Here is a 20,499-nt window from a genome sequence, read left to right on the forward strand (position 1 = left end):
AGTTCATCATCATCATTCCATCACCCAAACACCAAAACTTTGTGGAAGGCCAAACAAGTTGGCACGGTCACTCGGTCATCATTCTCATCAAGACAAGCTCATGATCCCTAGTGTTAGGGACAAGACTGGGGTCCCTAACACAACTCCCCCTCAAGTCGGCGACCAAGTCAGACACCACTAATCTCCCCCACACGCAGCCCTCTCTCTCCCTTGCGATAACCCAACCGAAATGGGTTTCACCCATTTCTCTCCCTTTGTGCCGCTGTAGGCTGCCACCCAGACCACCACACCTCCACCATCTCACACTGGCGACCACCTCTCGCAGACCCAGCCACCACCAACCTCCCTCTCCCTTTCCGTTGCGCACACGCAAGCTACCCATAAATGGTGGGTTTCACACTAGCTTGGGGTCCCCGACGGCCCTATTGCCGCTGTGCGTCGGTTCTAGCCCTACCGAGCACCTCCCTTGACCACTGGGACTCCTACCTGAGCTCCTCCGAGCCAGTCAAACCCTCCACCTCTGTCCCGCTCTCCACCTCTCATCCATCAACTCTCTCTCTCTCTCTCATTAGCTTTCTCACTCCTTCATCAGCTCTCTCTCAAAGCCTGCCCGGTACTATTTCGAATTCGGGCCAATGGGGGTGGGGAGGACGGGCGACGGGAGAGGAGAGAGAGGAATTTCAAAAATGAAACGTGTGAAATGAGAGGAAAGTGAATTTTGTTGTGAAGTTATTTTTATCATTTTACCATGATATGTTTTGGATGACCCCAAACAGGCTGATGCCAATATTATTTCTTACTTTTACTCCCTACTCATATGTGCAGTTCCGACTTTCCCGTTCTTCTGAAATGACGCGACCTAAGGAAATTGCCATCTCCTTCCTAAGGATGGCATCCACTCGTAGTCGTAATGATACTCGATGTCTGAAAGGGGATAAGACTTTCTGAGACTTCTATAATGTCTTCTGTTTCTTGAGCTCTCCCTCTGGCTGGAAATCTCTACTGTTCATAAGCGGTGCCGGGAACCTCATAAAAAATGATATAAGAATGAGTCTGATAATTCCAACGGATAATCATCTCTTCAATGGCCGAGTTCCCCAGATCCCTGTCTCCGAAGCGAGTTCTGAAGCTCCTCAAAGCGGAGAAAAACCCTCACTCTGCGCTGGCTCTATTCGACTCAGCGACTCGCCACCCGGGTTACGCTCACTCCCCCAGCGTGTTCCACCATATCCTGCGCCGACTCGTGGACCGGCGATTCATTGCCCACGTGAGTCGGGTCGTCGAACTGATCCGAACCCAGAAATGCCAGTGCTCAGAAGACGTTGCGTTGACGGTGATCAAGGCCTATTCGAAAAACTCTATGGCCGATAAAGCTTTGGCTGTGTTTCAACAAATGGACGATATTTTTGGCTGTAAACCTGGTATAAGATCGTACAACTCCCTTCTCAATGCTTTAATTGAGTCACGCCAGTGGGACCGAGCCGAGTCGTTTTTGGCGTACTTTGAGACGGTTGGTGTGACCCCGAATCTACAAACGTACAATATCTTGATCAAGATTTCGTGTAAAAAGCAGCAGTTTGAGAAGGCAAAGGCGTTGCTGGATTGGATTTGGAACAAGGGTTTGAAGCCTGATGTGTTTAGCTATGGCACTTTGATTAATGGCCTTGCAAAGGCTGGGAATCCACGCAATGCGTTGGACTTGTTCGACGAAATGCCCATCAGAGGGATGGAACCTGATGTTATGTGTTATAACATTTTGATTGATGGGTTTTTCAAGAAAGGAGATTTTGTCAAGGCAATGGAGATTTGGGAGAGGTTATTGGGGGCATCTTCAGTGTATCCAAATGTTGTTACGTATAATGTTATGATCAATGGATTGTGTAAATGTAGGATGTTCAACGATTGTTTGGAAATATGGAATAGGATGAAGAAAAATGAGCGGCATTGCGATTTGTTTACTTACAGTACTTTGATACATGGCTTGTGCGAAGTGGGTAATGTTGATGGGGCTGAAAGAGTTTATAAAGAGATGGTTGAGAGTGGGGTCTCTCCTGACGTGGTATTGTATAATTCAATGCTTAATGGATTTTGTCGAGCAGGGAAGGTTAAGGAGGGATTTGAGTTATGGGAGATGATGGGGAAGGATGGTTGCCGTAATGTTGTCAGTTATAACATATTTCTTAGAGGGTTGTTTGATAGCGGTAAGGTTGATGAAGCAATGTCTATTTGGGAACTCTTGCCGGAGAAGGGTTGCAGTGCAGATTCAACCACTTATGGAGTGTTAATTCATGGGTTGTGTAAGAATGGGTACCTGACCAAGGCTTTATGGATTTTGAAAGAGGCTGGAAATGGGGAAGGTGATCTCGATGCTTTTGCGTATTCCTCGGTTATCAATGGCCTAAGCAAAGAAGGGAGATTAGATGAAGTGGCTCAAGTTGTGGATCAGATGGATACGCATGGCTGTAAAATGAATCCTCATGTTTGCAATGCACTTCTTAATTGGTACATCAGAGCTTCCAAACTTGAGGATGCAATTCGCATTTTTGGGGAAATGGGAGCTAAGGGTTTCTCTCCGACTGTTGTCTCCTATAACATTCTCATAAATGCATTATGCAAAGCTGAAAGATTTAGTGAGGCGTATTCTTTTGTAAAGGAAATGCTGGAGAAGGGCTGGAAGCCAGACATAATCACATGTAGCTCGCTGATAGACGGACTCTTTCAAGGCAATAAAATGGACATGGCCCTCAACTTGTGGCACCAGTTTCTCAACAAAGCTTTCAAACCTGACGTAACTATGTACAACATTATGATTCATGGGCTTTGCTCTGCTGGCAAAGTTGAAGATGCTTTGCAGCTCTATTTCAAGATGAAGCAGTGGAACTGTATTCCAAATCTTGTAACCCACAATACCCTTATGGAGGGGCTTTACAAAGCCCGAGACTGTGAGAAGGCATCAGCGATCTGGGCTCTCATCTTAAAAAATGGGTTACAGCCGGATATCATTTCCTATAATATTACTCTGAAGGGGCTTTGTTCTTGCCTGAGGATATCAGATGCTATTGGGTACTTAAACCATGCTTTGGATCACGGAATTCTTCCAACTGCCATTACATGGAACATACTTGTAAGAGTGGTGCTTAGTAATGGAGCTTCGACATGATTATCAAAATAAGTAATGGGGCTTCGACATGATCTGTTTTGACTTAAAATGGCTTCGAAGTAAGTTTAAGCTCCTAACGTTTCATTACGTATATCAGCTGCTTTTTGAGTTCATATGTATGACCGGAAAAGCTAATTAACGATCATAGTAGTTTTTTTTTCCACATCTAGTAGACAAGAAGTTGCTTACCATCCAATGGACCATAGAGATAATGTCTTCTCAACAATTAACAAGAAAATAAAAGTCAGGATTGGATGATCGTACATATAGATACATGGATCTCCATTCATCCAGCTACCAAAATGTGAAACCTTTAGCTAGTTCTTTTGTATCAATTTTACAGTGGAGAAATGTTCATAAAGCATCAGATAGGGCAACTTGGTTGCCCAGGTCTTGGTGGTTGTAGTTATATCACCAAGTTCAGATGTTGATGATGCCAAAGTGAAGTAGCTTGTTGTATCAGACCCAAGTCGTTAGTATCAGCTTGGGGTTATTGTATCATGCCACATTCAATCAATTATGGCTAAAAGTCTTATATTAGAAATTCTATCAGCGCATAGCCAGGGATAAATGTTCATAAAGCATCAGATAGGGTAACTTGGTTGCCCAGGTCTTGGTGGTTGTAGTTATATCACCAAGTTCAGATGTTGATGATGCCAAAGTGAAGTAGCTTGATGTATCAGACCCAAGTCGTTAGTATCAGCTTGGGGATATTGTATCATGCCACATTCAATCAATACAATTATGGCTATTATATTAGAAATTCTATCAGCGCATAGCCAAGGATATTCACTTCTTTTCTTCATCGGTCTTTCCCTTCTACTTATCTTCTGTTTCTGATAAAATCCTCTGCTCGTAGATGAACTGAGAGAGCAAAGCCACTAGAATTGCTCCAAGAACAGCGACCTTTCGCCAATCAGAAGAAGAGGACAGGAAAGAATCTGCAATGCTAATGACTATCAGGCCTATTAATGCGAGGTAAATATTCCTCCTGGTTTTTGATCCAGCGTTCTCTTTAGTAACCTCTTTTATCTTCTCCATTTCCTCTTTTGCTTCTGATTTTTCTGCAGGTGTCCTTTGCCTCAGGTTCTTGAAGAACAGCCCTTCATTCCGGTCTTTCTCCATTTGGCCTTCAAACTCTGCTACCTCGTTTTCATTCTTCTCAATCTCTAGTCTGTTCAATTCTGAGGATTCCTCAAAAGCCTGCATGCGGCTCTCTATATTCTCCATTATCTGCCAAACAGAAATGAAAATTGAAAACAAGTGGGTTATTTTTTTTGGTCTATAATCATATCGCATAATTTGCAGGGCTATGCCTAGTTCATTCTAATGAATAAAATTTACTTGTTACTGATAAAAAAAAAAAATATTGCATGATTTGCATGCAGAATTAAGAAGTTCAACAAACCCTGGCACTAGCTTCATCCAGTCCTTTGAGGGCATCTTCTCCAATCTTGTCAAACTCCGCATTGGCTTCTTCGCCAAACTGTGAGAGATAAGCTGACCTTTCATCCAAGTAGTCGGTGAGACGGACTTTCTGAGCCTGAAGCATTGCTATTCTGGCAAGCAGCTCTTGCTTGCGGGTATCTCCTTTGGGCGAAGAAGCCTCTGAATTTGAATCATCGTTGGGCTTGCTGAGGCACAGGAAAGAAATCTTTGTGTTGAGGGGTCTTTTTTTGTGGAAAATTCCATGTTTGGTTGCAGTGAAAGAGGTTTGAATGGTTTTGATGGCTACCATCTTTTAATGTCTTTCTTCTTCGCGAGAGATAGAGAGATGTATGGTATGAGATGTTTTATACATACAGTATTTAGTATTAAGCTTTTTGAACCTCTCGTTTTATTTATGCGTTATCCGTTTGGAGCCTCATAAAGTTTATATTGTTAAAGAGGCTGTGATGTATAGGGCGTCGTTTCACCTTGAGCGACGTGCCGTTCAACAGGTCTATTTCTTGAAAAAGAAAAATATTTTCTTTTTTAATAATTACATAGAATCACTTCAAACATGTCTATAACATATATATATATATATATATATTTTATATATATATATATAATTTTTGTAGTAAGAGCATTACTCTTGCCAATGTAGCCACATCATTTAATTTGCTCTATAACATATAAAATTGCTCCTGTCATCCAACTTACTTTATAACATATAAAAAAAGTGTTTCATTTCATCTCATAATTACAATTTTTTTAAATTTTCACATAAAATATAATAAACAATTAAAATTTTTCAAATCCTAATTTAATTTTTTCAAATTTTAAAACAATAATAATATTAAAAAATAATATTTTTTTAACTTTCATTTGAAATCATCTCATTTCATTTCTGAATCTAAAGCAGTCACAATTTTTTTAAATTTTCACATAAAATATAATAAACAATTTAATATTTTTCAATTTCAAAATATTAATAATATTATAATAATATTTTATTCAACTTTTATCTTAACTCATCTCTTCTTAATTTAGTATCCAAGATTCCAAACGGCACCTAAGTTTTCCTATCATTTTATAACTATTTATTTAGTTAAAAAATAAAAAAAAGACTTCTCATCTTATCGTAGTTATTACTTCTCCGTTATTCATTTGACTTCCTCCACCACTTAACTCTTCTTGTATTTTATTATTATTTTTCTAGTATAGTAAAAAAGGGATCATCTTTATTTTATTGATGTTATCGACTCTCTATTATTATCTATTTGGCTTTTTCATTAAAAAAATCTTCTAATTTGAGCTTTTTGTACTCTCACAAGTTAATTTCGATATTTGTAGAGAAATAAAAATCGTCATCCCTCCCAATGCTCTCACTTCAGTAAAGTAATTTTCATTGTATATGTATATGATTCCAAAGTTTAAATGCTTTTCATGGTTAGTTTCCCTGTTTCTAGAAAAAAAAAATATTATAAAAGTATTATTACATCTTCGACTCTTTGTGATAGAGATTTTAAATGATTAATGCACAATGGTCAAATAATACATATATGATTTATACAAATCCTAAATAGATAAACTTTGCGCAAGACTTTGTAAAAAAATAAATCACACCTTAAAGAAAGTGTAAAAGAGGTTATTCTTTATTAGTAGAATCCACTTTTTTACAAAAGATTTAGACGAAACTTGTTTACAGCTAAGCGTGCATGTCTATCCAACTTATGGGATACCCTTGCGTCATCTCGTCCCACATGGATGATACTTCACAAGAATTAAAAGACTTGAGCATGTGTTTTATCTCCTCAAACAAAGGACCTTGTCGTGAGCAGTTTGTGGACAGAGAATTAATCTATCAATCGAGCATGCTATGAACATAATCGAAAAAAGGTAAAACGATTTGTCATTAAAGGGATGACAGGGTCTGCTCATGAGAATGATTCTTAACATTCACACTACTCAAAGTTTATCTTTACAAGATCGGATTTCTCGGTTGTTTCTGTTTTTTACATCACCCAGAATATAATGTCCTAGACAGACAATTATCTGGCATAAGTAATGGGTACTAATTTGAAGTATTGCTGAGATTACATTGGAATTACAGTGCATGAAACATAATGTTATTTGGCAGTTGACAATTTAATATGGATTTGTCCATGGTTGTCAAATGAGGTGCTAAATATCATTTTCCTTACCAATATTAATTGGAACCCAATAGCAATTTTTTATAAGGAAACTGAAGAGCATTATAAATTTATGCAGGAATAAAAAACCTAATAACCAACAGTATTTACAAACACTTTCTTATCCCAAACACAAGTCAAAGAGATAAATAAAACCTTCAGAAAGACATCGCAAACAGGCTCCAATAAGGGAACAGATAGGCGGGTTTGAATCACACTAACTATCAGTCGTGTCAGTGACTTGGCCCTGTGGCCTTCTTGTATGTATACCACTTAGCAAGAAAGAGATACACCAAGAAGTTCAGCAGGCTGAGAATTGCCAACAGCCAGTAGAAGTAGTCAAGATGGCCCCTGTTCAAGTTGTCTGGAATCCAACCAAGCTTCCCATTCTTTGTGGTGATTTTTGTCACAATGATTACAAGCAGAGTGCTCAAGTAATTCCCCAACGCCACAGTTGTTAGTGACAGAGCCGAGCACAAACTTCTCATAGCATCGGGTGCTTGGTCATAGAAGAACTCTAACTGTCCAATGAAAGTGAATACTTCTGCACATCCAATAAGAAAATACTGTGGTACTTGCCAGAAAATTGACATGGGAATGTACTCGAGGTCATAGTAATTGTTCCTCTTAACAATCTTTAGACGAACAACCTCCAAAACCCCAGCAGTGACCATGGAGAAAATGGAAATGACAAGGCCAATGCCCATTCGTTGCAGCTGGGTGAATCCCCTTTCGTTGCCGGTGAACCTCCTTGCATATGGGACTATAATTTGGTCATACACAGGAGCCCAGAAGATGACGCTAAGAGTGTCAAAAAGGGAAAGGGATGCCGATGGAATTTTGAAGCGAGGGCCCATGTGTTGGTCCATTGTGTTGCCTTGTAAAACGAACATGGTGCTCATTTGACTATAAACCGTAGAAAAGACTATTCCTGATGCCCATATTGGGAGCAGCCGAATAATAATCTTTAGCTCTTCAACTTGTGTCACTGTGCAGAGTCTCCAGGGGTTTGTAAAGCCCTTAATATGGTCACTTTGGATCTCCACAGCAGCCTTGTCAAAGAACCTGGAAATCGACAATCTTGATTAGAAATCAATCAGATTTAAAGACAAATGGTCAAATATAAAAGTATCGACAACAAGTACTTCCTCCATGGGAAGTCAATACGAGTATATAAGACTTAAACTCATGTTGCATCATGACAAGAAAGAGAGAACAAGGCAAAATGTTGTCTGGTCATACAAGAAACTTAAATGCAAAGATTAGATAACCACTTTGAATCACTAAATATCAAATTTGTGGAGGCAAGAAGATCATTATTTCAAATGAAATTTTGGGATCTTTAAAAGAACTCAGAAAAACCAGTCAAGTGATCACATCTGAGTTGATAAGCTTATGATAATCCTGGCACCAACCAACTCACCTTAGCTTGTCAGTGTGTTCAAGCTTGCGACTTCCTTTGATATTACATTCCTCATCTGCAGTCTCATAAAGGAGAGACTTATCAGCAGGTACTTCAACATTATGTTTCCCAAAGGATGCAACAATAACCTGGAAAATCCTTGAAAGTGGGCTCCCTCCAGGTTTTTGAATCCGGTATAACCGGCTAACAGAGAAAAAAGACACAACTGCTATGGCCATTGCAACTGCTGGGATTCCAAACCCCCATCCCCAGCCAACATTCATTTGTATCCAAACCAAAACTGAGGAAGCAATAAGTGCACCTATATTGATGGAAAAGTAAAACCAATTGAAGAAAGAGATCTTCCTTTTCCTCTCCATCTCGTCAGTTTCATCAAATTGATCAGCACCGAAAGAAGAGACACATGGCTTGATTCCACCAGTCCCAAGAGCGATCATGTAAAGTGCTACAAAGCAGACTGCACTTTGTGTTGTTGTTGGATGGCAACCATTCTTATCGCATGATGGCTCTAGTCCATGGACAGAAGCACTTAATGTTAATAATGTCATCCCCTACAAGAAAAATAGGAGTTCTTCAAACATTTCTGGGTAAGTCAGCATACTAGGCAACAAGGTTTATGCTTATTGGGAAGATAATCATCACTTGAGATAAATTTGAAACCCACTGAGAAAGAGGAACCAAGTCCTCCTACTCTTTTTCATATAGTTTTCTCTGCAGGGAGACTGTAAATTGGAAGAAATTGAATGATAAAAGTTTTCATAACAACTCAAAAGGAAGAGAATGACCAAAATTGAAACCTGATGCTGTTAAAAAATTGATACATGTATCAAATTTACAATGAACCATGCTAATATTCACATTCAAAACCTTGAGAACTCAAGCCTGACCCTGACAGGAACCCGGCCACCACCATTTCCAATTCAAGCTTTCATGTACATGTATGGATGAGGAGTTTGTTTGAAGAAACTTACAAAAATATAGATGATTGAGAAACTAGCAATTGTCCAATATCTTCCCAAGTAGGCATCAGCAAGAAAGGCTCCAATCAATGGTGTGATGTAGCAGGTCCCAGACCAATTGGTTACATTGTTGGAGGCTGTCACATTTCCCTGATTGAGACGCTGCTGAAGATAATTCACCAGATTGGTACTCATCCCGTAGTATGCCAATCTTTCACAACACTCAGTTGCTACAAAAAAATCACTCAGTGTCCAAAATCTCAGGATCATCATCACGTATCATAAATGATTTAGCAAGGACTAATGAAAAAAACATTTAAAAAATACCAAGAATAAAGCGGCAAGCTTTCCAGTTTCCTGTCTTTCTCTTGTCAGCAGGATTCTTGTTGATGTCCACGGTGCCATCCTGTGTGTAGATATCATCCGCTGCCATGATATGCTCGTGCTTAATTTTGGCCTTGTTTTACTTTAGTATTTTCGCTCAAAGGCTTACCTACAATATCAATGAACATTCAAATGAATTAGGCATGCATGGTTGGAATCCTACGGTCATTATGACTAAATACTTGTCTTAATTGTACGTGTCGAAAAACATAGACATATATTTCTCTTGGTTGTAGTTGAGTGCGTTGCTAGTGCTTTGTTATGTAGTAGAAAGGTGACGAAAAATGGAGGAAATTGGAATGCTAGATAAACCACATAGTCCTAGAAGCTCAAAATATTTAGGACAATTCTCATCCGATTACTCTGAAAAGTTTGTAAACTAGAAACACACAAACTGCATATAATCTTAAAAGCCAATCAAGTACTCGGACCGTATGGATCAGAAAAGGGATCAACTATGCTGAAGATCTTTTCACATGGATGGAACCAACAAAACTGAACATACATATCACACGAGAAAAGTTACCAGAAACAAGATTATATGAGATCGGAAGTATCATTACCTAATATTAGTAGCAGAAACTCAGAGAACGGAGACAAGTATTAAGAAATTCTAACCATCATTCGAGTAGTCCAAGACACATCATTAGCTCCAAAATGGTTAAGTCACGCGATGTAATGATTTATGAGGTTGACCCCTCGACGAATGGACCACATAAAAATAAGATAATGTATAAAAGCAACTACGCAAAATAATATAATTTACTCAGAGCAACCTCAAAAACTTCAAACGGACTCCATACATACATAGCAGAGCAGTATATACGATTTATTCAACACTCATGAAAATACGTTAACAACTCGATAGCACTAGAGAACAAGATGGCCATTGTCACAAAATCCAAGCGTTATCTGATTTTGCCATTTAAAATTAAAGAAACAAACAAAAGATGCGTCAAAGTTTAAAAGAGTTTAATTTGGGAGGGGAAATTTTTTTATTTTTATAGGACTTATCTTATTAAGAAAATCTTCAAAGATTACTTTCTCATAGTTTTTTTTTGAAAATCTGCATACATCTAGTTCCAACCTTGCGTCAAAACCAAACATTCTACCATAATTTTAAAAGCCAGAACCCATGTGCAGAAAGCCAACTTTTATTGTTTATTTCTTTTTTTATTATATGATGAAATAATTAATATGGAATCAGCAAAAAGTATTGGAATCGAAAATGGTATCACAGAAAAAAGATTGAGGTTTGATTCCAGGAAAAAAAAACAAACAAACAGAGAGAGAGGGTGATAAAGAGTAGATGAAAAGAGTCTCGCAGGGTCAAAAACCCATATTCTAATAAACAAAAACTCTATATTATAATAAACAGATGACGAAAGAACAAGATTACGCATGCAGTTAATATTATAATAAAGCTTGAAAAACGAAGAAGCAATCTTTGATACAATGAGAGCCTTATAAATCTGAGTATAATTATGGATCTAGAAAACTGGGTTGAAGCCTCGGGAAGGTAGAAACAGAAACCCCCAAGACAAAAACAAGAACGAAAAAACGAAACACTGAAGATATAGAACCCACAAGACTGGTCCCTGGTCATGCCAAAAAAGGTTTGTAGTTGTAGACACCTTGCATGAATGTATGCAGATGATGATAACTCGCACACAGGGGGAGAGAGAGAGAGAGTTCTCTTTTAATTTTGATGAGGCTGTCACATACCTGAGACCTACAGAGATAGATGATCGTCAATCCGTGATCGTGGAGGAAACGAAATATCAAAATACGGAAGAAAGGAAACAGAGAGCAAAACCAGGTGAGGATGAAGAGCAGTTCTTCTCGCTGGCGCGCACAGCAGTAGAGGGGGGGATCTGGACTTTGGCCTTTAGTGGTGTACGTATTGAATACTGATAGCTTGCTTTTATTTAGGACGACAAATCCGAGTGTGGATTTTGCAGTGGTATCCCCGCACTACATGATAATTCATTTTATTCCCCAGCATACTGGCTTTTCTCTTAGAAAAGGGCTCGGAATCCTTGTTATCTACCATAATACCCCTATATGATCATTAAGCACTAAGCAGTAGTGTTAAATTTGTATCTTGACTCTTCGCAGAGAGTCGGTCCATTACAAATGGCGCGGTTCAAGTTCAATGCTCACCAAACTCAAATCCAATGGTCAGGATTTTCTCGACCAGAATAGTTGAGTGAGAATAGTAACCCATCAATTACAGCTGGACATAACGCATACAATTATGAGAATATTTATTCTTTAAATCTTAATTAACTATTTTTATTGTAATGTCAATACTCTTTTGATTCAAAATTATCATATTTTCTAGTACATTTAATAGCATTACACATTCTAAATAGATTCTGAATTTACAATAAGTCTACCAATAATTGATATGTTCATGTGATTTTCTTATAATCTGATATACCACATTAAATTACGTTACTTTATAAATTTATTTTTACAAAATATTTTATAGCTTAAGCATTTCTTACCTAAATAATGCCGTAACTTTACCAATATGGAGGCGCAAACTGAAGAGGAAAGAGAGAGAGAGAAAAAAAAAAACAAAAACAAAAACACTCTACGCTACAAGTATAGATACTACGTGCTTGTTTCGTTACACCCCAAAAGTTATCACTATATTCAACTTGTATGGTAAAATAGAGTGACAAACAAAACTCAAACCGATCAATCCTATTTTGTGCATTTCTTCTGTTTTCTTGATTCCAAGTATCTTTAGAATTATATGCATATATATTACTCTTAACTTATTTGAGCTTTATAAGCCAAGGAAATCCACAAAATAGGAATGCTAGATACAATTCCTAAATCTATCTCGGCAAAAGCAACACCATAAAATAAACCAAATCATGAAAGAGGGAAAAAAGAAATTAAGCAACCAAAACACAGGAACATCATAACAATGTCACAAATTGAACATGTTCCAGCAAGCTAGATATATAATCAATGTGAAAAGTACATGTTAAAGATCCAACTATTAATCTAAAATAATTCTTAAGACTGTTGGATATTAATTTGGTTAAATGTTTAACTCTCAGGATCATAACATTCCATCACGCTTCCGAATACGACGTCTATGGCAGCCCACTCTATCGACATTGATTCGGTGGTAGTCATTTTCCTTTTAGCGATTTTATTCATCTACCAGTATTCAATAACTTAATACTATGCTCATACAAAGTACTAAGACATTTTAATCCAACCTATAGGTCGTTCTCTTCGTGACTTAAACTCTTGACGTGGTCCCTACTTTGATACCAATTATTAAAGACACAACCATTAATCTAAAAATTTTAAGACTGTTGAATATTAATTTGGTTAAATTTAACTCTTAGAATCATAACAGTACATAGCCCCCATACCCATTGGACTGGATGGGCGCATACTAACAAGCATGCAATGGGTTCAAGTCAAAGCAATCTTTCTCTGAACTATTATAACTAAAAAGAGATTCCATAAAAATAAATTTATAAATTGTTATAATTTTATATAATATATTAAATCTATTTTATAATAAAATTAATTTTATAATCTAACATATAATATCAAACTATACCAATTTATAAATTTACTTTTTATAAAATCTCTACGTACATTCCTCCATCTTTCTTGTCTTTCCACTTTCATCTTCTTTCCCAATGTCAGTAAAAGTAAATTTGGGGTTAGAGTTGGATAGAGTTGGTATGTTCTAAAACAAATGTTACCATCATTTAACTAATATTATGTGCGAATAGTCAAGTTATCAATCATTGGATGAAATCAAATAAAGATCAAAGAATAATGCTGCACGCCGCCTCATTTTCCATTTTCATTTTGACTCATTTATTTATTTTTCTTTATTGGTTAATAAAATAACTATTAATATATTTATATATTTTTTGAAAATATTAAAAAATATTAAAAAAATATAAATAAATAAAATAAATAAAAAGTAAACTATGTACTAATGGCACGCCTAACTTTCAAAACTGAACGGCACACTAACACTATCAATAAAAAACTCTTCACATATACACAACAAACTATAAAAAAATACATATTGTATATTGTACAATGAAATGTTCTAAAAGTTGTAACGTGCACCAGTCGTTGAGATTCTATCACCAAGATTGTGATACGATGTCTCCTATTTCTAATCCTTCCTATTGATTAGAATTGGACCATAATGCCATTTATCATTTTTTTTTTGTAGTTTTAGGGTTATGATTATTAGCGTATAAAGTGTAAAATGTTTGATTGTTTGAGGGTGTAAAATGTACTTTCAACTACTTTTTTTTTAATTTTATATTCAAGATAAAAAAAATCCCATAACATGATTATATATATATATATATATATAAAATTCCATTTTCAATTACTAGGTCAATTGTGATGTCAATTATGGAGGTTTTACTCCAAAAATTGATTTATCTATATGAATATACTATAATAAAGGAAATAGAGTCAATTTGTTTTTTCAAAAATAGGAAAATAAAGGATGTAGGAGAAATAATTTTTTTTTTTAAGTATTTATCGTATATTTTATCATTATCTTCTAATGTGTCATCAAGTGATTGGAAAGTTATCATTTACTTATCATTCAATCATTTGATATCATGTAAAAAAATAGTGAGAAAATGATGATTAATAGAGTGATGAATAGAATTTTATCATCAAACATTTGATAATGATAATGATAATGATATATCCCGTTTGATAGTTGTCTATACATAAATTTTAAAAAACACATAATCGTAATTAAAGACTTTCGTCATTCTTCTTTTAAAAAATTAATCAGAGAACTGTCACGTGACATTAATGTGCCATGTTAGCCAATCGAAATTTGATACGTGGCATATTAATGTCATGTATCGATCAATCAAAAACTGACATGTGGTATTTTTTTCAGGCAGAAATGGTAGTATTTTAAAACCCAAAAACCGAACGAATTGAATAAGCGAACATTTTATGAGAAATAAAAAGCTCTTTAAAAATAACAAAGTGAAAGTGAGATATACCTATGATGTGCTTCAATTTGTTCAGCTTTAGTCAATGGGTCGGATATCCATGAACCATTGAACGGGCTCCCAGCCCGACTGTTCAGCTTTAGTCACAGCAGCCCAACGGGCTCGTACATAGCATCATCAAATTCTTCACAGTTACATCAAACTAGATCAAATTAATAACATTTGTATGCGAGAGAATAAAGAGATTTTATAAAAATATAATAATTTAAGTTGTTTAATCTAATATATTAGATTGTAAAATTCACTTCTCTTTATAGTATATGTAGTGCGATTCAAAAGAAGTAATATCTTTTAAGAAGTAGAAATAACATCATGATTGAATGGATCGTATTTGATGATGAGTTAAAAATCTCATTTAAAGTAAATTAATCACTTAAAATCATTACTATTGTTGTATAACACAACTGTGTCCTCCCCCACAAAAAAGAAAAAAAATATTTTTCAGCCACCTAAAAAAGAAAACCCTAAGACGAAAAGGTTTAGAATCTCAATCGAACAATGAATCTATGCAAATGCTTCGAAGTGTTGTTATGGCTCTTCCCCTCTTCGTTTCTTTGCAAATGAACAGAGGCAAAACCAAATAATTTTTTCTTCATAGCCGTCATCAACGGACCTAGAGGAGGTCATAGAGCTCTTTGATTTTTACTGATTCGGCCTCAAAATCTTCAAGAAACAACTTCTAAATGTACATAAAATTTTCAGACTTCAAAGCAAACACATATCATCAAATTCAAGAAAACTCGCAAAAATTAGAGATTTCTCGCATCTACAAGTGGGAGACGAAAAACAAACAAAATGAAAGGGGGGAAATATTTGGTTTGCCTCTATTCATTTTTAGAAAAATCTGGTTTTGCCTCTGTTCATTGTTGATGCGTGGGGACCCTTAAGTTCAATTTTAGCCCTGTTTGATTGCTGAGAAAACTTGGAAAATGAAAACAAAATCGTGATTTTTCTTCCGAATGTTTTTGGTAAACATTCAAGATATGGAAATGAAAAAAAATTAATGACATTCGGGGGTCTGAAATAACAAATATAAATACTGTATAAGAATATTTTGGTGAGAGAGAGGGAGTCATGAAGATTTAGAGAGGGAGGGAGAGCAGAGTGAGGGGGATTGAGAGTCTTTTGGCTTCAGAGGGAGGGAGGGGTTTCGGTCTAATGCGCCTCCTTAGTTCTTTCGTGTACCGTACACGTGGGAAGTTTTGATTGGCCTCCGATAAATGAGGGTTGCCGGTGTCACCTGCAGGAAGGTTTTCTCTTGTATTATAGTATTAACTATATGTATATATTGCCTAAAAAAAACATAAATGTATATATGTCACAGATCGATATTTTTAATATGATACAGATTGTTTAAATTTTCATAATATAATAATTGATGTATATATATTTAAACTATGTAAAGATATATACTTCCAAAATCCTAAAGATTATTTATCATAATTTGTAGATAAAGTTATATTATAATGTATTTTTATCAAAATTTATAGGAAAATAATAAACTTACAATTACAACTAGTTTACTACTGATCTACTTAAAATAAATGGTAGTTAAGTAAAATTGAAATTATCTTTTAATGAAGTATCACAATTATATTGATTGATTTAAAATGAGTTACTGTAAACTAATTGTAAAATAATTATAGGTGTATTATTATCCATATATATATATGGAAAAATATATTTACAATCGTGAATTGTGTAACTGTCACGTAATTGTTTTAAAAAAAGTGAATAAAACATGAGATCTACATAAAAAAATTAATTTTTTAATAATAAATCATACTTTTTTTCAAAATAATTACGAAGCGTTTACTCATTTTAACATAGAATTACTCAATATAATATATATATATATATATATATATATATTTATATAAAAGCTAGCTAACTAGCTGGCTGCAGTGGTGATCACCAATATTTTCCAGGTTTCAAGAGTAAAAGTCAAGCAGGCTTGAAGTTTCAAATTAAAGGACATTGAAAGTACGAAACCAATCATACAGCTTGCTTGGATTGAAGGATTTATCAGTCCATGGCCATGCCTACATTTTACGTCTTCCACTTTTAAAAAGTTATATTAAAAAGTAGTATAATTTACAATTAACATAATTCGATCGTATATAAAACAAACAAGTGATCTCAATCATCTCGAAACTTTACTTGATCTTTTTCCTCAATTGTCTTGTAGTTTCCTTGAAACTAGGTTAAACGACATGTTTTGGATGGAGCATTTTGAGGAAAAATGAAAATAGTGGAAAGATAGGACGTCAAATTCATGAATACGATGTGATATTAGTTGATTGCAGATTGACCGACATATATTAATTTATTCGAAGATTTTTGGTACTGCAGCTTTCAGGTAATTAAACTAATTAAGAAAAAAAATTAAACTAATTAAGAAGTACTATAGAGTAGCTAGCTTAACATGACCGACTTAATGAGAGTTGTTTTAATACCCAATATAAAAATTGTTTAGGATGTGTTTGGATGTTGAAATAATTTTAGATGATTTAAATTGATTTGTGAATATTAATGTTGAGATATTATTAAGTTGAGAATATAAATGTTTTTAGAGGCTTCTTTTCAGTACCTTCTCTGTACTTCTTCAGATCATGCTCCTATGGTCATTAATTTGGAAAGGAGGGTAGCGCCATATGAGTATCCGTCCTTTAAATTCCAACAAATGTGTACTTCGCATTAAAGTTTTATGGAACTTGTTTTATCAGTTTGGTTGGAGGAATTTAATGGTTTTGGTCTTGTTAGATTTGCTAGCAAATTGAAAAGACTAAAAATTGCTTTGAAAGTGTGGAATAAACAGGTTTTTGGGCTGACACAAGTGCATATTGCTGAATTGGAAACTCGTATTTAGGGGCTAGAGTCCGATTTGAAAGCAGGTTATTCGGTTGAATTGGAGTCAGATTTGTTGGTTGCTCAATTGGAATTATCGGTTTGGATGGAAAGGGAAGAGACTCGTTTGGCTCAACAAGCGAAATAGACTTGGTTGCAAAAGGGTGAGGCGAATATTGGATTTTTCCGTGCTATGAGTAAGAAGAATCGGCTCCTTATCAATAAGATGTGGCTTGGGGATGGGACCATGCTTACTTCATCTGAACAGATTCATGCGAGTGCAATAGAATATTTTCATAAATTTTTGGAGGCTCGACCATGTATAGTGCTTCTAGGTCTTGGTGGTATGTTTGACCACATTATTTCTAAAGAGGATAATATTGCTTTGTGTAAAGTTCCGCTACTTCAAGATGATGCTCTTTGGTCCATTCCTGTGGATAATTGTCCGGGACCGGATGGTTTCAACTCGGGTTTCTTTAGATCCTGCTGGCACATTGTTAGTAGTGATGTGCTTGATGCTGTGGCTGAATTTTTCAAAGGGGGTGCTCTGCCTCAGTTTTACATTGCCTCTTATTTGGTTCTTATTCCCAAGGTTGAAAATCCGGGAAGTTTTGATAAATTCCGTCCCATTAGTCTATGTTTGGTGATTTATAAGGTTTGCTCCAAAATTCTGGTAAATCGTCTCTCTCATTTGCTTGATCGGTTTATTTCGCTTGAACATGGTGCCTTCATCCCAAGGCGCAATTTTTATGAGAATATTAGTTTAACACAAGAGTTGATCCATGGCCTAAACCCACTCCCGAATGTGCTTAAAATTGATATGGCTAAGGCTTATGATAGTATTGACTGGGGTTTCCTTCTTCATGTTTTGACTTCTTTTGGATTCTTGGCTTCATTTTGTGGTTTAATAGGTCAATGCATCTCTACTCCATGGTTTTCTATTGTTTTAAATGGCATCCCAAGAGGTTTTTTTAAGAGTGGTAGAGGGTTAAGACAAGGTGATTCCATCTCCCCATATTTATTTATTATTGTGGAAGAAGTTCTCTCCTGAATGATCAAACACCAGGTTGTTTTGAGGAAAATATAGCCTTTTCTCCATCCAAGGAACTCCCTTGTGATCTCTCATTTATTATATGCTGATGATATTGTTATCTTTTCTAATGGGGGAAAAGTTTTTTTGAGAGCTATCATGAAGATATTACAAGAGTATGAAGCTTGGTCGGGTTAGGTTGTGAATAAGGCAAAATCCAATAAAATTACTGTGGCCAGGCGACGTATGCTTCTGAGACAGACTGGTTTTACTGAAGGTAAATTACCTTTTACTTATCTGGGAGTTTCGATTATTTCTGGGCGATTGTTGGCGTGTCACTTTGATGATTCGGTTAATAAAATTTGTAGTAGATTAGAGGGTTGGAAAGCTAAATTACTTTCTAAGGGTTCTCGTCTTCTCTTAATTAAGCATGTTTTGCAAAGTATTCTGATCCATTGCCTTTCCATTTTATCTACGCCAATTCAGTGTTGGAAAAGATTAAGAGGCTTATGAGTACATTCTTTTGGGGAGTTTGGGAAGGAAAACCAAAAAGGTAATGGTGTTCATGGGATTCTTTGTGTAAACCTGTTTTGGAAGGGGGTGTGGGCCTTCGAAATCATAATGAAGTTCAAAGTTCGCTCCATATAAAGCTTGTTTGGAATCTTCTCCAAAGTAATTCTCTTTGGTCTCAATTTTTCCTAGCCAAGTATGTGGATTCGGACCATATTTCGCTAGTTGACTCTTGCAGGGGTACTCATTTCCTTTTGTGCAAAAAAAAGTATTGTGGAGGGTAAAAAATGAAAATCTTTCTTTCTAGCGGGATAACTGGGTTAGTGAGGGCCTTTTGTGTGAGCAACAACCAATTACGGATCCCCCTTTTATCACGTTGGCGGAGTGTAAAACCGAAGCAGGGTGGAATATTGACCTTTTTCACAGATTCGTTGGCTTGGAAAAAACGGAACTTTTGATTGAAAAATTGGGGAATTTAAAAAATGGTGAGGATGTTCTTATTTGGGTTCCAAAGGCGGATGGTAGGTTTTCCACTAAAAGCTCTTGGGAGTGTTTTCGTGTTCAAGCACCTAGGCTTCCGTGGATGGATTGGGTTTGGCACCCGTTTATTCCTAAAAAAATGTCCATATTGATATGGAAAGTTTTGAATGGTTGCCTTCCTGTGGATGATAGGTTGAGGAGAGTGGGTATTATTTTGGTTTCAAAGTGTGATTGTTGTGCTTTGGGTGCCTATGAGAATCAAGATCATGTTCTTGCATTGATTGAGTTTGCATCACAAATTTGGTGCCGGGCATGTATCCTTTTAGGCATGCTGAGTTTGGTTGGAAGAAATTGGAAAGAGCGGATGGAGTGTTGGTTTCATTGGGCCAAACGATCTTCTTGTCATGGTCAGATGCTTGGTCTCCTTCCTATTATTATCACTTGGCATTTTGTGGTGGCGGAGATGTAAAGCTCGGATGGAGGGTTCCTTTGAATCTATTGATACCGTTTGGATATCTACTAAGTATTGGTTGTCTTGGGTTGCCTTAAAATTTAAAGATCAGAATAATATCAAGCAAAGAGATGAAGAATTGCTTTAATCCTTAAATCTTCTTGTTTTGAATGCTGGTATGAGAGGGTAGAAAATTATGAGATGGGAGAAACCACAGTGTGGCTGGTACAAACTTAATGTTGATGGATGCTCATTGGGTAATCCGGGTGCTTCAGGGGTAGGAGGAGTTATTCGAGATCATGATGGTGAGTTCCACTTGGGTTTTTTTATTCCTATTGGGTGCTGCTCTAATAACCATGCAGATGTTATGGGTTTGCTTTATGGCTTAAGGCATGCTAGGCGTATGGGTTGTGATGCTATTGAGATTGAGATGGATTCAAAGTTGATTATTCACTGGATTGGTAATGGAAGATGTGGTTTGTGATATCTAGAAGATTACTGGGAGGAAATCATGAGCATTCTTGGTCAGTTGCGGTTCACTAGTAGACACATATATCGGGAGTGCAATGTGGTGGCTAATGTTTTGGCAAAAG

At 36.2% G+C, this 20,499-nt stretch overlaps 3 protein-coding genes across 8 annotated transcripts; 1 reads left to right on the forward strand and 2 right to left on the reverse strand.

The window, feature by feature from the left end:
- Nucleotides 1–833: 833 nt before the first annotated feature.
- On the forward strand, nucleotides 834–5,141 carry LOC108984098 (pentatricopeptide repeat-containing protein At3g09060). Of its 3 annotated transcripts, none has more exons than XM_018955932.2 (4): nucleotides 834–3,219; nucleotides 4,020–4,138; nucleotides 4,231–4,423; nucleotides 4,549–5,141. In XM_018955932.2, exon 1 carries the CDS (start codon nucleotides 1,085–1,087, stop codon nucleotides 3,158–3,160), a length of 2,076 nt encoding a protein of 691 aa, XP_018811477.1. In that variant the 5' UTR covers nucleotides 834–1,084; the 3' UTR covers nucleotides 3,161–3,219; nucleotides 4,020–4,138; nucleotides 4,231–4,423; nucleotides 4,549–5,141. The 3 variants fall into 3 exon arrangements, with proteins under 3 accessions (XP_018811477.1, XP_018811478.1, XP_018811476.1); XM_018955933.2 differs by having other exon boundaries at nucleotides 4,247–4,423; XM_018955931.2 differs by having other exon boundaries at nucleotides 4,020–4,423.
- On the reverse strand, nucleotides 3,456–4,911 carry LOC108984099. Its single transcript, XM_018955934.2, has 2 exons — nucleotides 4,569–4,911; nucleotides 3,456–4,393 (listed from the first exon to the last, which is right to left on the reverse strand). Exons 1-2 carry the CDS (start codon nucleotides 4,896–4,898, stop codon nucleotides 3,980–3,982), a joined length of 744 nt encoding a protein of 247 aa, XP_018811479.1. The 5' UTR covers nucleotides 4,899–4,911; the 3' UTR covers nucleotides 3,456–3,979.
- Nucleotides 5,142–6,780: 1,639 nt separating the features above from the next.
- On the reverse strand, nucleotides 6,781–11,429 carry LOC108984100 (protein NRT1/ PTR FAMILY 8.1-like). Of its 4 annotated transcripts, none has more exons than XM_018955939.2 (6): nucleotides 11,360–11,429; nucleotides 11,269–11,275; nucleotides 9,487–9,652; nucleotides 9,172–9,389; nucleotides 8,201–8,751; nucleotides 6,781–7,842 (listed from the first exon to the last, which is right to left on the reverse strand). In XM_018955939.2, exons 3-6 carry the CDS (start codon nucleotides 9,590–9,592, stop codon nucleotides 7,011–7,013), a joined length of 1,707 nt encoding a protein of 568 aa, XP_018811484.1. In that variant the 5' UTR covers nucleotides 9,593–9,652; nucleotides 11,269–11,275; nucleotides 11,360–11,429; the 3' UTR covers nucleotides 6,781–7,010. The 4 variants fall into 4 exon arrangements, with proteins under 4 accessions (XP_018811484.1, XP_018811482.1, XP_018811483.1 ...); XM_018955937.2 differs by adding an exon at nucleotides 10,162–10,241 and having other exon boundaries at nucleotides 11,269–11,423; XM_018955938.2 differs by lacking the exons at nucleotides 11,269–11,275; nucleotides 11,360–11,429 and adding an exon at nucleotides 11,178–11,239.
- Between the last annotated feature and the right edge of the window lie 9,070 nt (nucleotides 11,430–20,499).

This window comes from Juglans regia, chromosome 3, assembly GCF_001411555.2.
Source record: "Juglans regia cultivar Chandler chromosome 3, Walnut 2.0, whole genome shotgun sequence".
In the NCBI taxonomy this organism is placed as follows: Eukaryota; Viridiplantae; Streptophyta; class Magnoliopsida; order Fagales; family Juglandaceae; genus Juglans; species Juglans regia.